The sequence below is a fragment of the Astyanax mexicanus genome, chromosome 24 (assembly GCF_023375975.1).
Source record: "Astyanax mexicanus isolate ESR-SI-001 chromosome 24, AstMex3_surface, whole genome shotgun sequence".
NCBI lineage: Eukaryota > Metazoa > Chordata > Actinopteri > Characiformes > Acestrorhamphidae > Astyanax > Astyanax mexicanus.
The window spans coordinates 4,613,284-4,634,684 of NC_064431.1; the positions used below are offsets into that span (position 1 = coordinate 4,613,284).

A 21,401-nucleotide genomic window follows, 5' to 3' on the forward strand; every position below is an offset into this window, starting at 1 on the left:
TTTTTGTTGCTCCGGTGCCCCCTGGTGGAAATACTGCAGACTACTTTCCCTCGTTCCAATCATTCAAGATGGAGCTGAAATTGGATGTTTTCAAATCACAACAATAATATACCGGTTCTGGATAAAGTATACCCTTAGGTTATGTGCCTGATCTAAATTGGCCAGAACTACAGTTCTGTGCATTATGGTCCAGTATTAAGTATATTTGGTTTGTTTTAAACATGCTTATAGACTGCACAATGGAGAGGATTGTAATGGATTTAGAAGCTTTTATTTGTTTGGATTGAATGTTTTATGAAGGCCAGATGTTTAGAAGTTATCGATCAGATTTTGTTTCCCAGGCTGGTTTAAAGCGGAATTTCACATTTGTTGAAACAGTCTGTCTATGATTTGATAAATGTGCCTGTTCACAGTGATGGTAATGGGATTCAGATAACTGACTAATTTTAAAGATGTATGGGACAAAACTAATCTGAATAAGCTTGAGATACTGAGTTGTGGTATTATTTCTATTTCAGAGAAAGCTTTTGCCCCAAGATGTTACAAAAATACATGCAAGGCGATATGAGGCAGCACATACTTGGCTAAAACACCAAATACAAAACCTTATGTTGACTTGTTCACTGGAAATTTTTAAGATTGAAATAAAAAGCTACATTAATGTTAAACCACTCTGAAAGACTTGAATACATAAAAAAAACTCATCAGAATGAAAAAATAATAGAAATCCTTGTGCTAAATTTGTTACAAATCCATGGAATTTCCCTTTAAATAGCCAAAGCAGTCTTTAAAAAGCTGGATATCAGAGTTAAACTCAGCCCAGGAGCACAAACTCGACCAGATAACTTTAGATAAACTCGGCCTCCAAGCAAAAGCAGTTTGTAGACATTTTGCGCCGCTTCCAGTGAAAAGCATGAAGTTCTGTCTCCTAGTGGCCATGAAGAGAACAGCCCCGCTCCTGATCACCAGGCCCTGGCTTGCCAGCAGTGCTCCTATCAGAGTGCTGAGCAGAGTCCTGGTTTGTCACTGTTCGCACTGTGTCTTCCTGACCTCCTGCACCTTCCCGCCAAACCGAAAAAGGGTGGTTTGGCCCGTTTCTTCAGTTATTGGAGCCCTGTAGTCACTCACACCCCAGTCTCACCGTCCGCTCTGCCTGATAATGACAAGAACGACTGTCATTAAAGCAGCATTCCTGTGGCGCACAGGGCAGCAGGCGGTGGAACGTGCGGCTACCGTTAATGGCACGCTATAGGAGAGTGCACGAAAATGTTTGTGACCATTTCACACAATCAATCAATCAATCAATGGACAGATGAGGTTGTTTTGGAGGGGGGTGACTCAACGGTGGCATGCAGTCGGAACAGCCACGCTGCTCAGCTCCGTTACAATCTGTTGTGGCAAATCCAGGTCCAGAAAATAAGCTGCAGCAGAGCTGTTCAGGTAGTTGGAACAAAATCGTAGCCATTTTTTGTTTCGGGACCTGGACTTGTCACCTCCAGCTAGATTCCGTTGAGCTCCAAACCAAAAGCATGATGTCAGTGAGAAGATCAACCATCATAAATCCACAGTTTATGATTCTTATTATATTCGTGTGTCCATCTGCGTAAAGCTGTATATTCAGATTAAAGAGCATGCATGTGGTGTGTGTGCGTTACACTAAAACCAACTAGCAGACCAACCAAAAGCTAGTTCTTTGGGAAAGTGAGAGAAGTAGGTGATTAAAACCTGGCAAACCAGCCTGTAGCTATTGTAGTGTGTGTGTGACACTAAAGCCCAGCCAGGCTAATGTAACTGAACAGAAATCCAGTCCAATGCTAGTGTAGTGGGGTAGTGATTGTCTGTGAGACTAAGTCTAACTATCTATAGGCATAATAGCTAGAAGCATAACCAATGAGCAAGCCAGTGTATTGGAATATTGTCTGTGTGTGGGAGAAAGAGAGAGACTTAAGTCTAATTAAGTAGAAAACTAGCCCGATGCTACTCCAGTGTGGTAATGTATGCATGATTTAAGCCTAACTAGCCTAGTGTGACAAATTACCCAACCATCCTTAAGCTAGTGCAGTGCGTAAGTGTGTCTGAGGCTAACTTCTAACTAGACTAGAATAACAAATTAGCAAACCAGCCTAAAGCCAGTGTAGTGGAATAGTGTATGTGTGTCAGAAAATGAAAGAGAAACAACCAATTGGGAAAACATCCTAATTCTATTCTAGTATTAATGTGTAATGTGTGTATGACCTAAGCATAAATTGCCTAGCATAACAAACTAGTAAGCTTACAGATTTTATATAATGAAAAAAAAAAATAATGCATGGCCACTAGCTAATTGGGAACGAGATAATTAATGTGTGGGGACAACTTATTAAGGCTTGGGAAGAATATATTTAAGTCCAGATAATATAAGTTCCCTCATTCCCATGTTTTAAAGAGCTACTAAACCCTAAACCATAGTTCCTTTGAAGAAATGAAACAACCAGTCCCTCCTGCCCTGCCTCTAAACCCATACATCACCCAGTGCTACTCTCAGACTACCCCTCCCATTTTTTTTATCCTTTTTCAAATTTGAGCTGAGGATAAACTTAGCAAAATACATATTTTTTTTAACATGATGTCACCGTTAGAGGCTCCTAACAAGGCTTATCCTAAAGCTAGTGACTGTGTGTCTGAGACACTAAAGCCTAACTAGCATAACAAACTTACTAATCTACCCAATGCTAGTGCAACGGAGTAGTGGGTGTTACTAAAGCCCAAATAGCCTAGCATAACCAATTAGCAAACAGCCCTAAATCCAATGCAGTGGGGTATCAAGTGTGTGAATTATAGGGTCACTCTGGCCAAATAAAAAAATACCAAACACTACATTTATTGCAAACATTTGTCCTGCCCTAGTATAGCACTGCTGAGTAGTTTATAGAACAAGAATTTTCTGTTTAAAGATAAGGAATGTGGGAAGTGCATTTGAAAAAACTACAACCACTTTGGGGCAGATACTCAACGCTACCTAAAATGTGTTGTTTATTCCTGATAAGAGGCCAAATATCACATTATATATTAGCTAATACACCAGTGGCTACATTAGCAGACAGTAACTGTATATGATTGGGCATTTACCTAATGCATGCTGGGTATTGTAGTGAGAAAACGTTTAAATGAAATGAAAACATGACAAGGCTAAAGGGAGTGAATGTAATACAGAATACAGCAGAATATGACAGATAACACATTAAATGCTAGTTTTAGGCCCCTTTATGCAACTTTAAACCCAAGCAGTCAATTCAATTAACTCTCTATTGTAACTAGCTTAATTATTGATGCAGTGTGTGTGTGTGTGTGTGTGAATAATTGTGTGTGTCAGATTAAAGCCTGAACAGCCTAGTCTAATTCAGCCAGCATAGTCCAACTACATTATGTGGACAAAAGTATTGGGACACTTTCACACGCTAATACATTTTCATTCGTTTCTTCCTAAATTAAGGATATTAAAAAGAGTTTGTCCTGCATTTGTTGGAGTATATGTTTCTGCTGTCCAGGGAAAAAGCTTTCTACTATTTTTGGAGCATTGCTTTGTTTATGGTTAAAGTAACTGATTGAATTTATTAGATGGTCTGTCCACAAACTGAAATTACTGCATCCCCAACTAGGCTAATTCATTTAGGTGCAGTGTGTATAATAATGACTTTGTGTGTGAATATGTGGTTTAAGGCTTACCTACAGCATAATGCTAGTGAAGTGTGTTTTACTGTGTGTGTGTGTGTGTCTGTGTGTGTTTGTGTGTTTTGTGACTTAAGGCTTAATTACAGCATAACTAGCCGAATGCTAGCGTATCTTAAGAAAACGTTACGACACACACGCACATTCTCTGTTTTACTGTCACACAGTCAGAAACAGAGGCCTACAGTAAGGCATTAGTGCTGATTCACATGCAAATATACAACTGACATCTTGACACAGTCCATTGGCGAGTTCACCGAAACAGAGGGTACCCTTGCATTTAGGTATGTGAGAGTGGGTTTTGGATTCATTTGGCAACCCATCAGTCAAACCCCTCAGGTAATTGGGGGTCTGTAGTATCTTTGGATTCAGAATGTTGCTATTTTTTCTCATTGAATCTCTCAGACAGAGCAGGACACACACTCTCACATATCTCATATAACATTGCATGATGTTTGGCTGAACAGAAGTGGGAGAGGAAATGCAGGCTGATGGTTGTGAGTGTGTGTGTGTGTGTGTGTGTGTATGTGTGTGTGAGCATATGATGCATCTTAAAGTGTGTGGAAAAGTTTACAAAATCTCAGTGAAGTGATATAAATAATTAAGACAGTGAAAAAACATTTCTGTGCGTGTCTAATGTGATCAAATGTTCATGAGTTTATGTGTACAGGTGAGTAAAATGTGTGTATGTGTAAGTAAGTGCAGTATAAGACAAAGAGCGTTAAATTTAAATGTGCACCAGTAGTGGCTGGCTCTCACTCTGCGGGTGCTCACCCTCCGGAGGTGGCAGCTGGTACACCACACACAGCGAGGAGTACAGGCAGCCTACAAATGACATCAGACTGGCAAAGTACATCACGCCCTGGGCCCCGCCCACCAGCGAGGTCAGAGGGCCCATCGCCACCGAGACCAGAATCTGGGCCAGGAAGTACTGGCAGCTGAGCAGAGAGATGTCCACCCCCATGCCCCGCCTGGTCCCATCCTCTGACGAGCCACAGAACTGGGGGAGATAACACACACAGAGACATAATAGACAGGTCATGGTATTATGCTAATTATACTAATTGTATTGTTCATTATTGCTTTAATTCTACACTGCCTGGCCAAAAAAAAAGTTGTCACCTGGACTTAAGTGAGTAAATAATGTGGGGTTGGTTGGTTGATGCTGCAGTTGGTCTGCAGGTTTAGGTTCAGCAACAGTATGTGCTGAAAGAATGAGGTCAGCTGACTACCTGAATATACTGAATATAGACCAGGTTATTCTTCCATCAATGGATTTTTTCTTCCCTGATGAACACAGCCATATTCCAAGATGACAATGTCAGGATTCATAGAGCTGGAATTGTGAAAGAGTTCAGGGTTCAGGGAGCATGAGATCATCATTTATCATTTTCACACATGGATCGAGAGAGTTCTCCACAGAGTCCAGATCTTAACCTCATTGAGAATCTTTGGGATGTGCTGGATGGAGAAGAGCTGCTTTGTGCAGCGGTCAGACTCTACCATCATCAATGCTGCTGCAAGATCTTGGTTGAAAATTAATCCAGCAACACTGGATTAAAATAAATCTTGAGAAAAAAAAACATTGTAAAAGCTTATCGAAGCGATGCCACAGTGAATGCAAAGCTTAGGGCTTCCAACCAAATATTACAGTGTGATTTTCGTGGCACCTTTTTTTAATTGGCCAGGCAGTGTACATTACTGTGCTAACAAGGCCTAACAAGTGTAACTGTATATACGCTTAGGATATCAATAATATACACTACCAGTGAAAGGTTTTAGAACACCCCTATTTTTTAGTACTTCAGTAGCAGTGCTGTATGGCCCAGAAAAGCTGTTTTTTATTTTCTTATTTTATCAATGGCCTCATTACCGTACTGCACTTCACCTGTCAGACCTCTAATTCGTCTCTTTACTGCTCAAACTGAGACTTAGACCAGTCATGTTAAGCTGAGCTAAAGGCTAAAGCTGTTGCCATGTGGGTCAGCCAGACGTGACTGTTCCTGTAGCAGGTTTCTCCAGTTTCCTCCAAGAGTCTTTTGAAGTTGTAGGAAACAGCACTCACCTCTCTCTGGCTTTATCTGTAATTTCTCTAAATAAAATACTTATACTTTTAATAGTTACAGACTTCTCTGTGTTTCTAATGTGGCCATGAATGTGATTAGAACACCTGAATTCAATGATTTGGATGGGTGAGTGAATACGTTTTGTCAGTATAGTGTAGCTGTGCACAAAAACAATGCACCTATAGAACACATGTTTCTATTAAAGGGACCAATTAATGAAAGTACAACTTTTAAAGGCAACTGGAGCAACATGAGCACTGGGTGTGTATTCTAATGTGACTCTCTCTTTGGATACAGTGCCTGTTAAAGACAGAAAGCATGAGGAACAGAGAAATCAAAAGGCTCAGCCTACAAACACATCATCATCTCTGCCTTCTATTTTAAGCTCTGTCCACAGCACGCCCACCCAGAGACCACCAGACAGAGCTTCTAAAGGGATCACAGAAATATCTTTAACCAGCATGAAACAGATACGCACAAACACACTGCGAATCGTACTTTAAGTTAATGTGAGAAAAGGAAAGAGATGGAACATTCAGGACGAGGTATAAAGGCTTTGATACCACTAATATCCAGAGTTACAGCCTGAGGAACAACAGCATACCACGACACACTGTGGGATTTTTAATATCGTTTTTAATATATTGTCATTTTGTTGCATTCCTAATTCATTATAATAATAATAGATTTTTTTTAATGCATACAGATTATTGTGAGTTTAGTTCTTGTGAAATATTGCTCAGATGAGGTTTAACAATCCTATTTAGGCTACTACCCTAATAGTTTGCTCCAAAATTAAACAAAATTTCAATGGAAAGTTTGTGGCTAAAACAACTTCAATGTCTGTTTTATTGGCTGGTTTATGACACTTAGACAACTTGCAGACCCCCCATATTATAGTGCAATGTTATCAATGTAATTATTCCTGACTCTTAGTCCTTAGAGGATAGTCGTGTTGTCCTCGTTTTTGGTCCTTTTTGTTGTGCAGTAAGCAGGTAAAAGAGGCTGTAGCCAGGTTCGCTTTTAGCATTGCTCTCAGTCTTCCACTGAGTTTGGCTTTCTCAAATTTTACTAGATTCTGGGGCGCAGAATAGTCCAGCGTTCTAAAGCGCTGCCACTATGAGCAGAAGGTTACAGGTTCGAACCCCCACTCGTGCAGCTTTGCAATCAAGCTGCCAGCGCTCAGAGGGAGCAAAATTGGCCCTGCTTCCTCCGGGTGGGTAGATGGCGCTCTCTCCCCACATCACTCCTACGGTGATGTCTGCAGCACAGGGCGTCTGTGAGCTGATGTATCAGAACCGAGTCGCTGCGCTTTCCTTCGAGTGCGCTGTGATGCTACTCTGCAATGCTGCATCAGCAGCAGCTCGAAAAGAAGCGGTGGATGACTTCACATGTATCGGAGGAAGCATGTGTTAGTCTTCACCCTCCTGGTGTGTTGGGGCATCACTAGGGGGAGTCCTAATGGGTGGGTTGGGTAATTGGCAGTGTAAATTGGGGAGAATATAGGAAGAAAATAGAAATAAAATTAAAACAATATAATTTTTTTTACTAGATTCTGATTGTGTTTTTGCTCCATTTTGTTTCAGCTAAGCTAGTCGATTTCGTTTTTAAGGAAGCAGACATTGAACACAAGAGCTTCTATATGATGATGTTAGCTAATTTTAGCCTTCAGCTTAGCTTAGCACAGATCCATATTAGAGTTTTTATATCCAATTTTCTAGATGTGCATTTATCCTGCAACTGTAATTAATAATTGTTACACTGACCGTAAAAGCTTGTAAAACTGCATCTTTTACCAAAACCAAAAACCTAGTACAGGGTTTGAGACTGATTTGTTTTGCTATCTAAGCTGTTAAGTGTTTCTCGTACCTGTGGACTCTGGTAGTACTCGCAGAGCAGTGAGTAAGGCAGCGTGCAGAGTGAGGAGAAGAGCACTCCGTAGGTCACACACAGAGACAGAACCACATACAGGTTGTTGGAGAGAGTGGCCAGGCCCGTGCCCAGACCGAACGCCAGGTAGGCGAAGAAATACAGCGTACGCAATGAGAACCGCTCCTCCAGCTTCTCCAGAATGGCTGTAAAACACAGAAGAACACCCAAAGTAATTAAACAATCTATACAATATCGTCAGATTCTTAGATTATAGATAGTATTGAAGAAGAAAATGAAGTTATTACTGAGATAAATATATAAAAAATATGGGTAACAATTTTCAGTAAGAATTACAAATAACATTACTGCTATGACAGTAATAAACATTGTTAAATTACATTGTTACATTATCCAAGGGTAATGCTTAAGTATGTTGAAACGAATGAATGAAATGAGACAGTTAAATTTTTTGTAATAATTATGAATGTCATAATCAGTGATGGCATAGTTACTTTGAAAAAGTAATCTGATTACTAATTACTCCTTTAAAAAGGAGTAATTAAAAAAATAAATATAAAAAATTACTTAAAGTTACTTTATGGATTACTTAATTTTAATACAATATCTTTTTACTAAGGAAATGACAAAAATAGTTCTGCACAGTGACTTGGATTAACTTAAAGTAACTTAAATCTGAATACTGGGTTGAAAATTGTAACGCCTGAAATTACTTGTTGTTATAAATGATCAGATTAGAGTACTGTACGCGTGACTAACATCACTGTTCATAACTAGTGTCATTTAAAAACTAGTTGAGACGTTCTGTCATATGTAGTGCTAATTAATGTACCCTTATTGTACAGTTTTTCCAATGTACAGTGCCAGTCAAAAGGTTTTTTCTTACTTTTTATAATTTTTTTTACATTGTAAACGTAATACTGAAGAAACTAAAAGCTATACAGGAACACGTGGAATAAAAAAACCCAGAAAAGAATATGTTTTATACTTTAGATTCTTCTATGTAGCACATTTCTCTTTGAGGACAGATCTGCACACTCTTGGTATTTTAATCTCAGTGTCTTCATGAGGGAGAGTCACCTGGAATAGTTTTCTCAGGGTCTTGAGAGAAGGAGTTCCTGGAGGTGCTGAACAATAGTAGCTGCTTTGCTGTGAAGCTCCAGCTCATCCCAATTAAATCACCTCAAATCACCATCTCAGTTCATCAGGTTTAGATCAGGGGATTAATGTGGAGGACTAACGTTTTTTTAATGTTTACTACATAATTCTATATGTGTCCCTTAAATGTTTTTTTATGTATTTAATATTAATCTACAATGTAGAAAAGAAATTAAATAAAGGAATAAATAAAAACATTAAATAAGAATGTGGTTCTAAATGTTTGACTGGTACTGTATGTATCAGTTTTGACCCAGATAAAAGTTTACTTTCTGTACAAAAAAACCCAAACAAAGGTAAAAACAACCCATAAACATCTGCACAGGTGTCAGGTGTGGCCTACTGACCTGAATAGAAAGCAGCACTAAATGCATAGATGCACATGCCCCAGCAGCCCATGGTTACCCCAGCGTTGTAGCGCTGATAGGCCTCGGAGTCGTGGGGCGCTTTGGGATCCCCCTCGAACACAACCTCCCCCATAAAATCAGTGTAGAAAAGCAGCATCCCCTCGAACGACAGCCAGCCTGACAAAAGCATCACACACACACACACACACACACACACATACACACACAGGTCATTACTGGCACTGATTAAGTACTAATAAAGAGCACAGATTATACAGAATGACCCTCATCCTGCAGAGATTAACCTGAACGATGATCTGCTGAATCTGATCCACACAGCTCCAGCTCCTAATGAAGGATTTCACAAGTTTTCATTTCTTCAATGGTAATAATTAGTGCTGCATACTGACATAAACCTGGGTATTTGATACACATACAGCTGTATCAGTTCTACATATTGAGTTGTATTGCAATACTGTAATTATCCGGTAAATATGCAACAAGGTGTGTCACGATGCTCATTGCTTATCTTACACCCCACCAATAGTCTATATTTGTGCCTGAGCCTTTTAAATAGCAGACATCCCTACCCCCCAATCCCCTGTCTGAAATGATAGATAGATAGATAGATAGATAGATAGATAGATAGATAGATAGATAGATAGATAGATAGATAGATAGATAGATAGATTTCACACATATTGCTATATTAATTTTCACAGAATATGCCATATGAACTTGTTTTCTTTGCATCTTTGCATCTTTTTTGTTATTTCTCATTTCTCATTTTCTGCAAATAAATGCTCTAAATGACAATATTTGAGAGAAATTTAAGAGAAAATTTGTCCGTAGTTTAAAGAATATAAGTATCTGAATATCTTACCCAGAAAATGGTTGGTGCACAGGCTGCGCAGTGACGGGGGCATCCTGTAGATGGCGATGCACAGCAGCCTTATAGACATCTGAGTGTCTATCGTTTCTGTGCTGTCGCTGAGGTTACTGTCGTACCGCATACCGTTCAGGAGGATGTTCGCCACCTGGGAGCAATACAAAAGAAGATCAAGGACATCTGAAATCAAGGGTATTAAAAATGAATTTATCCTGCTTTTGTTGGAATAACTGTCTCAAATGTATTGACTGGATGAAGCACTATCATTCCATTCTACAGCCGCCTTAAAGATGGGGGGCATTACACCCCCCCCCCCCCACCTCACACCTGGCATTAAGCATTTTGCCAACAGATTCACATTTATCTGTTCTAAACTAGGCAAAAAAACTTTGTGTGATAATCTGCACATCTGTATCAATAATGGGTACAACTTAAAGTTGTAAATAAATGCATTCATTAAATAGGGTGTCCACAAACATTTGAACATGTAGTGTGCTTTGTTTGCTAGATTTCTTACTCTCAGATGATTCAAGCACTTTTTTTTCATCAGATGAAACTGAAAGCAGTGCTTAAATAAAAGAAAAGGCTTGTATACAGTCAGATACTTACAGACATACCAACATTGCATTTTGCATACATTGAATTTTTGGCAACCAAAATGATTTGTCAGAACATGGACAAATAAAATTCTCAGCGTTCATCTGAGTAAGCACAAATACCTCACAATTTATACAGAACAATTATTAATTTATTTAAAGTCATTAAGTACTGTATTTGCCGCACTATATAATCATCAGTGCGCCTTAAAATCCAGTGCGCCTTAAGTATGAATTCTATCAGTCAGGTATTAAGGAGCAGTAAAGCCACTCTGCTGAAGTGCAGCGTTATACAGGAGTTTTTAGTAGAGTTTCTCCAGCATTGAGGCTGGAGCATTATTAGCATTAGCCGCTAACAGCAACGTAAGCTCTTTCGCAGTTCAGAGGAGAGTATATCGGACTGTATTCTGCGTGTTTACCGTGTTGAAATAGGCTACGTTGGACAAACCGCCAGCTGATATCACCCTGGGTCACAAGAACACTCAGGGTTCCTCAGTGTACCGCTCTCAGGCAACATTTACTAGCGCTGAGCGCTGCTAACCTCGGCTAGCACTGTTTCTAACCACGCTGTTGAAAATATTGGAAGTCTAAGCTTACTGTAAGTAAACGGAAGTGCTTTATTCACCCAAATAAGCTGTTTTTACAATGGGCCTTATAATCTGGTGCGTCTTATGTATGAAAATAGACATTCATTAATAGTGTGTCTTACAATAGGGTGTGCCTTATAGTCCGTAAAATACGATAAGGGATTTCTCTAATGTTAGGATTTTTTAAGCAGTGGTGGCAGGTCCACACTCCATGGTTGTTCAGTACATGTTTACACTTTACTTGCATTAATTAAATGAAATAAAACCTTTACAATCCCTTTACAAGGTTACTTAGGTTTAGGTTACTTCGTTTACTTAGTATCTCCCCAAACTGCCTGTCTTTCAGCTGAAAGACATGAGCTGAATAGAGCTTAAATAGCAACATTAGCTGAGCTACGATTAGAAATCGCACTGATGAGGTACATTTAGGACTAAAATTGGACTGCTGAAGCAAGTGGTTGATTATATATGATTGTAATAGCACTTCTTGGGTAAATTTATGGCAAAAATTGAACGCTGATGTAAATGTGAGTTAAAGGTATTGTATTTTGCTTTGATTTGTTTCCTGTAATATTAAAAATGGTTAGTGTAGAATACATAGTTCAATTTGTAGTTTTGGTTTTTTGCATTAAAATAAATAAAACTGCTAAATAATATAGAAAATACTAATGATATAGAAAATAATGTGTTTTATAGATATGGGGGTTTATATTCTGAAAACTATTACATTTCAAACAATTCAAAGGGTTAAATTCAATGAAATGACTGTCCTGGATTATTTTACTCTCAAAGATGTTTCACTGTCTGGTCGAGGGATTTCTTCGCTTCAAATGAGACGTGGGAAAATGACATTTACACCACTGTGTTTGAGTCCCACCTGTGATTTTATGAGGCCCGTTAGGTCATACAACAGTTTGTGAAGGGGGAGGTGTGAAGTGGTATGAAATTGCTGTAGTGAAGGTGTTATAATGGCAGTGTGTGGAACTGACAGGTGTCTATGTGAAGCTGGAACAACCATCAAACCAACCTGAGTCAGAAACAAAGTTTTTTTGTTTTATCTGTCATAATAGAATATCTAAAAAACAGGCAGTTGCATAATAAGGAGGTTCAGAGCTTGTTACAGATGGTTCTGTAACAATTTGGCCTACTTTTATGAAGTACCCTGCTGACTAAACTGTCACAGATAAATGGAAGCATAAGAAAGAAGATAAGATTGGCCTGCAGAGAAGATACTGATGGCTGCAATGCTAAAATAGTCATCTAAAGTATATACTATAAATATAAATACAGATATATATGTACCACTGGGTAATTTGAGGGCTGCTGAAATAATACATGCTAATGGGAAAGATTTTACCATCCAAATTCGATTATATGCATAATATGTTTGCTATAAGCTTCCATACATATCTGTAGAAATCTAAAAAAAACAGTTAGCTAGCATCATGCAAACCCCACAGACTTAATAAAGTTACTGCTTCAAAACTCTACATGGTGGTGCTAATCAAATGAATAGAGTAAACTTTAATATTGAAAAATATCCATAAATTGCTTATTTTGGAGTTTTTTATCCTCTTTAACAACTGTTGCTGTGAAGTATCGTAGAGAATAGGCTTGTGATATATCGAGTACCGCAGAATCACAGTATCATGACATCATTGTTGTTGTCAATGCATCGTGATAATATCATATAGTGAGATACCCTGTGATTCCCACCTCTATTCTTTACAAAGCATTAGAGAGATTTACCTGCTGGCTGAAAGTTACGGTGCGTCTGCGACCATTCTCCAGGCCAGTACTGGGGACAATCAGCGGGTCCTCCATTAAGGCGAGGCTCTGAGGGCGTTTCAGAATCCCTGAGGTGCTGCCCTGCTGAGACCCGGCCTGCAGAGCCTCGCTGGGCTCCAAATGTTCAATGGCTTGGACTTCTTCCACAGCCTGCAGCGTTTCAGTCCCCTGCAGGCCTCCGTTCGGCTGTATTGATTCCCTTTGCTGTGAATCTTCAGTCTGCGTGGGCACGTCCATTGGCTGCAACACCTGAACGGGAGGTGTGTCTCCTGGAGGAAGGGGCGGGGCTATATGCTCAGGTTCCAGTGGTACAGGTGTTTGCTGTCCAGTGTAGCAGTCTATCAGCACACTGTCTATGTATGACGTTCCTAAGGATGAGGCGAACTCGTTAATGCCGGTTAAAGTGTTGTCTCGGCTGATGAAGCTGCCGTATTTGGGTGTTAACGGGCTGAGGGGGGAGATGGGGCTGTTGAGACCCGCGCAGAGCCTAGCGTTGGCGCTGCACGAGTGGCCGAGGGAATCCGGGTACCTGCGGCCAGAAAACTGGTAGCTGTAGAGGCCGTCCTCCTCCTCGTCCTCCTCCTGGTGGGTGACGGCTCCGGCAGGAGGCGGCGGGGACGGTGGCAGGGGGAGGTTCGGGCTCTTCAGGTTTCTGGAGTTCTTGTTCTGAGGTTGGCTCTGAATGAGAGGCCGTTCTGGGATGCTAGTCAGGGTCATAGCTGTCGTGGCTATAAGTGTTATGCTGGTGAACATGTAGATGACCCGAAGCTGACCGCCCATGGACCTGCCAAACTCAGTGTGGTCCCAGTTGATTCCACCCACAATGTAGCCGAACCCGCCGCCCAGACCTGCACAGAGAATTTTGAATAATAAGAGATCACTTCAGTTTCTGAATTAGTTTCTCTGATTTTGCTATTTATAGGTTTTTGTTTGAGTAAAATGAACATTGTTGTTTTATTCTATAAACTACAGACAACATTTCTCCCAAATTCCATATAAAAATATTGTAATTTAGAACATTTATTTGCAGACAATGAGAAATGGCTGAAATAACAAAAAAAAAAAGAGATGCAGAGCTTTCAGGCCTCAAATAATGCAAAGAAAACAAGTTCACATTGATAACAAGTTTTAAGAGTTCAGAAATCAATATTAGGTGAAATAACCCTTTTTTTAAATCACAGTTTTAACGCATCGTGGCATGTTCTCCTCCACCAGTCTTACACACTGCTTTTGGATAACTTTGTGCTACTCACTCCTGGTGCAAAAATTCAAGCAGTTCAGTTTGGTTTGATGGTTTGTGATCATCCATCTTCCTCTTGATTATATTCCAGAGGTTTTTAATTTGGTAAAACCAAGGAAAACCACAATTATTAAGTGGTTTCTTATTTTTTCCCAGAGCTGTATATGTCTTAATACATGAAATCAATGATTACTGAAAAAAAAACTAAACCTAGAAGTTTTTACCACTTAAGATCTCATCTTCATAATTCAGCTATTAATCCAAACGCAGAAACTTATATGACTCATTTGTTAAACATCTAGCATATTTTTTTTGGAATAAATTGGTAACATGCTGCAGGCCAGTCATGGCCGAGGGGAATAAGGCTCCCCAGCACTGAGAACACTGTGTTCTTTGGACTGCTGGTGAACCATATGATTTCTTTTGGAAAGAACTCCATAATAGAGGATGAGGTATCCTGACTTCACTTATTATAATTAAAATAGCAATTGAATGCAATCAAATCCTCACAGCAATGCTCCAGAATCTAGTAGAAAGCCTTTCTTGGACAGTAGAGACAGCTGCTCTAACAAAAGCACGATAAACCCATTTTTCATACTCTGTTTCCTAGACAACCTTGTCTAAGACTAGGCCTAATCCTTATGTAGGAAACTAAGAATTTAGAGGAAGCAATGAATAACCAGGTGGTCCAATTCTTTTGTCAATATAGTGTATAATGTTTTGTCAATATTTTTTTTTGAATGAATGGTATTAATTTACTCCTTCTTACACCATTTTAGAGGGAATAAATGAGATTAAAATTGATCAAAATTATATGAACAAAAATGTACTGATTTTTGCAGAAAAAAAATAATAAATTGACGGAAAAAATATGAAGAAAAAAAAAGATCAGTTCCAATTATGATCTTTTGAATTGGGAACTGGGTTGAGACATCCCTAATACAAAACAACGAAAGTACTCCAATGTAAGAAAATCGAAATATTATAATAAAGATAATATCACATCTGGATTTAATGGTGTTTTATTTTGCGATTCTCTCACGAACACCGGCCTCTGACCTGCCAGTAGTGCGTGAATGTTCAGCCCTCTGTCCTGATCTTCTGGACTGCACACGTCCATCATGTAGGCGTGGCTGGGGTTATCAGCTGAGTCCGCACTGAAGTCCATCAGGACCACGCCGCACACAGTCAGCACAATGCCCCACTTGTGATTGACGGCTGTGTCTGCCACCGCTGAGCCGATGTCCCGCCCATTTAACACCAGCGTTAGACCCATCAGAGCGCCTGAGAACACAACACAGAGAACACACGTTTCGGTTATGAAGAACAGCAGGAAATCCCCTCCTCAGAAACGGCTCTCTCACGGTAAAACACCGGGCTTTTAGAGGGAGTGAATATTTTATTAAAAACAAAGCATTTCATGAGAAACAAAACCGAAAGGAGATGCAGAAAATGGATCAAGGCAAACAAAAACGAAAGAGGATAAATTAATGATTAGATGATCAGTAAATGTCCAGACAGTTCTAGACTCACCTAGAAAATCACCAAAAAAAGCACTTTTTATTTCCTAAAATATCTTTTTAATTTAACAGTTTAAGCAGTTTAATTTCCTTGGAAAAGTTCTTAAGTACCAATAATCAACTATCACAGTGAGCTCCCATCCCCTCATGAAGTTTTCTGGAATCTGTGGTTCATTAAAAGCCACAGTACTTAACAGTAAAACAGTAAAGTAACAGTATTTATACTAAGCATGTACTGTAAATTTGTTCTTCACCTACACACTGCTAACCCACACATATAATAAAACACTTATTCCATGGTTATTAAACGACTTAAACGACAAATGATTATGTTCATTAGAAATAGATAACATTCTAGAGGAAATTCTAGACAAAAAAAAAGTATTTTATACAGGGCCTTAAAAAGGCCAAAGGTAAAGAGTAGGATAGGGGAGAAAAGGAGGAGAAGAAGGAAATGAGGTTAGAAGTAGTTAGATAGTGTGTTAGAGGTGTTAGGAGAGTAGGTGCTCTTTGAAGAGCTCTGTCTTCAGGAGTTTATTAAAGATAGTGAGGGACGCTTCTGATCTGGTAGTAGAAGGTAGTTAGTTAGAGGTGTTAGGAGAGTAAGAGCACTTTGAAGAGCTCTGTCTTCAGGAGTTTATTAAAGATAGTGAGGGACGCTCCTGATCTGGTAGGGGAAGGTAGTTAGTTAGAGGTGTTAGGAGAGTAAGTGCTCTTTGAAGAGCTCTGTCTTCAGGAGTTTATTAAAGATAGTGAGAGATTCTCCTGATCTGGTAGTAGAAGGTAGTTAGTTAGAGGTGTTAGGAGAGTAAGTGCTCTTTGAAGAGCTCTGTCTTCAGGAGTTTATTAAAGATAGTGAGAGATTCTCCTGATCTGGTAGTAGAAGGTAGTTAGTTAGAGGTGTTAGGAGAGTAAGAGCACTTTGAAGAGCTCTGTCTTCAGGAGTTTATTAAAGATAGTGAGGGACGCTCCTGATCTGGTAGGGGAAGGTAGTTAGTTAGAGGTGTTAGGAGAGTAAGTGCTCTTTGAAGAGCTCTGTCTTCAGGAGTTTATTAAAGATAGTGAGGGACGCTCCTGATGCTCCTGCTCTGGTAGTGGAAGGTAGTTTGTTATTGGTAAAGCTAGGCAACGTTTATTGGAGGAGAGTAGCAAAAAAAAAGCTGACACATTTTATATGGCATTTGCAGAACTATCTATATTGTGGAAGAATAATTAGAAGGTTTTGACTCTTTGTGCCAGTCTAGAGGGCACCTTTCAACTACAGATGCACCAGGGGTGTGGTTGCCCCACTTGGCCCCCCTCTTGAGTCTGCCAGTGCCTAAATGCCAGTTCTTACCGATTGCCAAGGCGAGGATAAAAGGCCTCCGGCGACCAAAGCGCGACGTGCAGCGATCGCTCCACGCTCCGAGGATGGGCTGGAGCAGGAACCCTAAAGATGACAGAGTAAAGAGAGGGTATAAAGTGAGATTAATGACTGGAGCTCTGCTGAGCCACTCAGACTGAGAGGAGTTCAGGTCTGAGCATATTCAAACACAGAGCTGCTGGGATTCAAAGGGCATGCTTTAGCAGAGACATGAAAAAAGAAAGAGCTGTGATGATTCTGAATAAAGCATGCATGATACTGTTTCTTAAGTCTGGCATCACGTTTCTTACTAATAATAACAGTAATTTGTTATATTAAGAACACTGTACAATACAATTCAACCTCCACACTGCAGTACATACACACACACACACTCTCACACTAGTGATTAGGGCAGTGAAACCACACACCTGAGGCAGGGTGGGCAGCCACCTCAGCACCCAGGGACTGACTGGGGGTTAGATAACTGAATCAAGGGCACCTCAGTCATGGATGCCAGTCTGTGGGGATCAAGCCAGCGACCTTCCAGCCAGCTTTTCTAATCGTATGTGGCCTAATTCACACCTAGACATCATGATTTGTTTTAGATGTTTAATTCAATATTATGAGCATTATGGGAGCAGCAAGAAGTTATACTTTATTGATTCTCTTACAAGGGAAATGAGTCATTTCGCTGAGTAGCTGCACTTAGTGTAGAAACAGCTCAGCCTGGGAGACCGGAGGGTTAAGTGCCTTGACCAAAGGCACAACCCAAAGCACCCAGTCCGTCATGAGACTGATTCTAATTTCTGGTACTGTACTGTAACTGGCAATATTTAGAAATGAGGAACTCTGGAATTATTCATTTTACCCAGAACACCATATTTAACGAACCATCTTCGTTGATTTTTAGTTTACTACATAATTTGAACACACAAACTGTCTTTTACTCTGTCTCAAAATTTCTTGGTGAATGGACCAATAGAAATTGTCCAAAATTACCTGAAAAATATTATTTTTACATTGACTTCCATTGAAAGTTAAGAGGTTTTATCTTTTTCCTGTAAAGTTGCTGTTTTGGAGATCCATGCTTTTCTGTATTTCTGTAAATGTTATACTGTATATGCACAGTTTCATACAAATATCTGCATTATACAGTATTATTAAACTGGTGATTGCAAATTACTTATTACAAATGCATAAAATACATATATTTTTCTTCTGCAGTTACCTAATATCGGACTAATGAACCACACGAGGCTGTAGAACTGATCCGGAAGGCCCATCTGAAGAAGCACTGGAGTGACGTAGGCCGTCTCCATAGCGTAGCTGAACTCAATGCCGAACAGAATGCAGCCGTTAAAGAGGAGCTCGGGGAAGGTGCGGCGGGGGGGCAGCTCGCTCAGGTCCAGCTGGTCCAGTGGGCAGGGCGTGTTGGGTGGTGGAGGGGGCGAGGGCCGGATCAGCTTTCTCCGTTTGGGGTGCCTCTGGAAGTTGTTGGCTCGGTGGCTGAGGTGGCGCGTGGTGGACGTTGGAAAGCTGGACGTTTTGGACAGGGTCGGCCTCCAGGCAGCGTCCTGGGATGTCCCGAGCCGGTCCCCTCCCGGACTGGCCAGGAGGGGATCGCTGGGCGTGCCCATTCCAGGAGAGGACATCATGGTCGCGCTGGTAAATTCTGCATATCAGGCAAAAACAGACCAAACTGTCAAGCATTTATACTTCAGTAATTCTAAACTAAGGAAGGCAAATAGGGCTGTGTAATATATCACATCAACACTGTTTTTAAAGTGTGCACATGCACATTAGCCAAATCGCACAACATGCAATGTCTGACACAAAACTCTACTTCCCAGCATGCACCCACACCGGACTTCCTGGACTCCACTGTTCACGTGATGTACGGCATTCCAGCTCTCCGAGCTACTAATTGTTTTCACTTGACTTACTCTGTATGTATACCCCTTTGTTTGCTCTTCTGGATGCTGAGTATTGAATCTATTTATATAGTGTTCTCTATGTATTTTTGACTTCTTGTTATTGACCCATTTTTGTTTTAACGACTATCGTTAACAATTTATAAAAAACGTCTTGGGAAGGGGGGTGTGTTACAGCATGGACCTTCAAACAGTGATTTGTCACAGGCACATTCCTAGGGCTTTAAGAATCATGGTAAAGATAGTGAAACAAGCGACCAAAGAAACCCACAGGTATTTTCCTAGATACGCCCAAAATGTAACTAAAGTCCAGCAGTTAGGTTGCTGAATTTTAGGGCTCCACTGCTATCACATCAGTCCAGTAGGATGGCCTACAGGTACTTGAAGAGTTGTCCCAATGCTTAGGGGGAAGATTTCACTTCTTTCTTTTGTAATTCTGACCCAAGGGAAAAGTTTCTTTAACACTTTTTTTTGTGTTTACAAAATAATTCTGCATGTGTTCCTGTATAGCTTTGATACAGACGTCAATATTAAATGTACTATGTAAAAATCATAAAAAGTGTCAGGTGTGTCCTCACTTTTGACTGGTACTGTATATGTAAAACTAATTTTATATTATTCATTACTATTCCTTTCTGACCACCCAGGCACTGGTGAACACTGTGTCCACCTCTTCCTCCTCCTCCTCCTCCTCCTGCTCAGACAGCAGCAGCAGCAGCAGCATCTCTGTGACATTGAACTAGCTTTAGGAGGACAACTACAGCATCACACACCATCCATCACACACACTGTTCCTCTAGTGATGGAGCAGAGCAGGAGAACCGAGCATCAAACATCAGCATCAGCAGCTAAATGTCTTAAAATATGAACCCAAAGGCTCTGCTGAGACACCCTGAGGTGTTGTGCTAAATGCTGTGCTGGTTAGCCTGTTGTACACGAAGCACTGCAGCTAGTGGTGGCGGTGGGAGGAAGAGGGTGAGGAGGATGGTGAGGGGGAGGGGGGTGGGGGGGGCGAGGGTGAGGATGATGGGGGGGGGGGGGATGCGCAGTGCACATGTGCTTGAAAGCTTACAGACAACACAATGCTTATTACTACTCTAGCTAAGCAGGCTAATACATTATAAGCCTTTTTTTAAAGCACATTTTTAAACTTTAAACAATTCAGAAACATATACATCACTAACTGAGTACACTCGTTATGATATAAACGCATTAATTCTGCAATTATTTTCAAACTAAACAGCGTTTTATATGGTATTTACGCATTCCACCTTAAACGGTGCAGAATTTACAGGTTACTACAGCACCGTTTAAGGTGGACTGGTTTTGACGAATACGAAAAGATTGGAAAAATAAGCCAACTTCAGCTTTAAATTAAACTGCACTATTATACAATATTTAAAATATTTAAAAATCTATATTTTAGCTGATATCTTAATAAATAATTGAGCTGGCTAATCAACGATTACACGTTCCACCTTAAACAGTGCGCATTTACATTCTACCGCCGCACTATATTTAAGGTGGACTTGCAATGTTGTGCAAGAAAGGAGGAGAAAAAAAGAAAAAAACTTTAGCTTAACGTAAATCAATGTTTAAAAAACACATATAAATGCAACAATCTCTTTTTAGCTAGTACTTTTCTTTGTTTAATTTTATTATTTATATAGCCTATCTAATAAAATAATATATATAATAGCTAATGATGGGTTAGCTAGCTAGACTTCTCCAGTAAAGTGAGGGTGGTTATTATTATTAAAAATATATATTAAACCAGGCTGAAGTAAAGTGTAGGGTTGCAGGGTTGAGCAGCAGGTCAGGTTAATTATGGGATGGAGAAAGAGGGGCAGCTCTGTTACCTCCGCGAGCTCTCTGCCCATCAGCCCTGCAGGGTCCGACCACCAGCCGGGGGGTCTTCACGGGTCTTCTGCTCTCTCCCTCTCGGTTCGGTCTCTGGTGCTGCAGTCCTCATGGTCTCAGCCTCTTATCGTCCATCCTTTGCTCTTCATCCTGCTGCTCTGTTTCTCCTCCTCCTCCTCCTGCTCCTCTTTCTTCTCCTCCTCGGCTCTCCCAGACTCTCCCTCTCGCTCTCTCTCTCAGCGCTGCGACGTCACGGCTCCTCCCCTCGCGTGCCCCAAGACCTGCAGCATCAGCACCAGCAGCAGCAGCATCACTGTGTGTCTCTCTCCCTCTCTTGGTGCATGTAAAAAAAAAACATTTAATTAATTAATTAATTAAAAATAAACATTTAAATAAATGATTATACATCTAAACAACTAAACAGACATTTTTAATGTTAAAATGTGTTAAAAAATGTATTTGCTCAAATATATGCA

General features: G+C 40.2%; 2 protein-coding genes across 3 annotated transcripts in view; both read right to left on the reverse strand.

Moving 5' to 3' along the window:
• mmel1 (membrane metallo-endopeptidase-like 1) overlaps positions 1–21,401 on the reverse strand; it is a 230,362-nt gene that overhangs the window by 159,629 nt on the left and 49,332 nt on the right. The gene's annotated exons all lie outside the window — the stretch shown is intronic.
• On the reverse strand, positions 250–21,131 carry slc45a1 (solute carrier family 45 member 1). 2 transcript variants are annotated; one of them, XM_049471634.1, is made up of 10 exons: positions 20,925–21,131; positions 18,363–18,806; positions 17,126–17,218; positions 15,329–15,553; positions 12,991–13,877; positions 10,053–10,206; positions 9,170–9,346; positions 7,644–7,849; positions 4,483–4,708; positions 250–1,153 (listed from the first exon to the last, which is right to left on the reverse strand). In XM_049471634.1, the coding sequence occupies exons 2-10, from the start codon at positions 18,787–18,789 to the stop codon at positions 1,125–1,127; spliced, it is 2,424 nt and encodes an 807-aa protein (XP_049327591.1). In that variant the 5' UTR covers positions 18,790–18,806; positions 20,925–21,131; the 3' UTR covers positions 250–1,124. The 2 variants fall into 2 exon arrangements, with proteins under 2 accessions (XP_049327591.1, XP_049327590.1); XM_049471633.1 differs by having other exon boundaries at positions 4,448–4,708.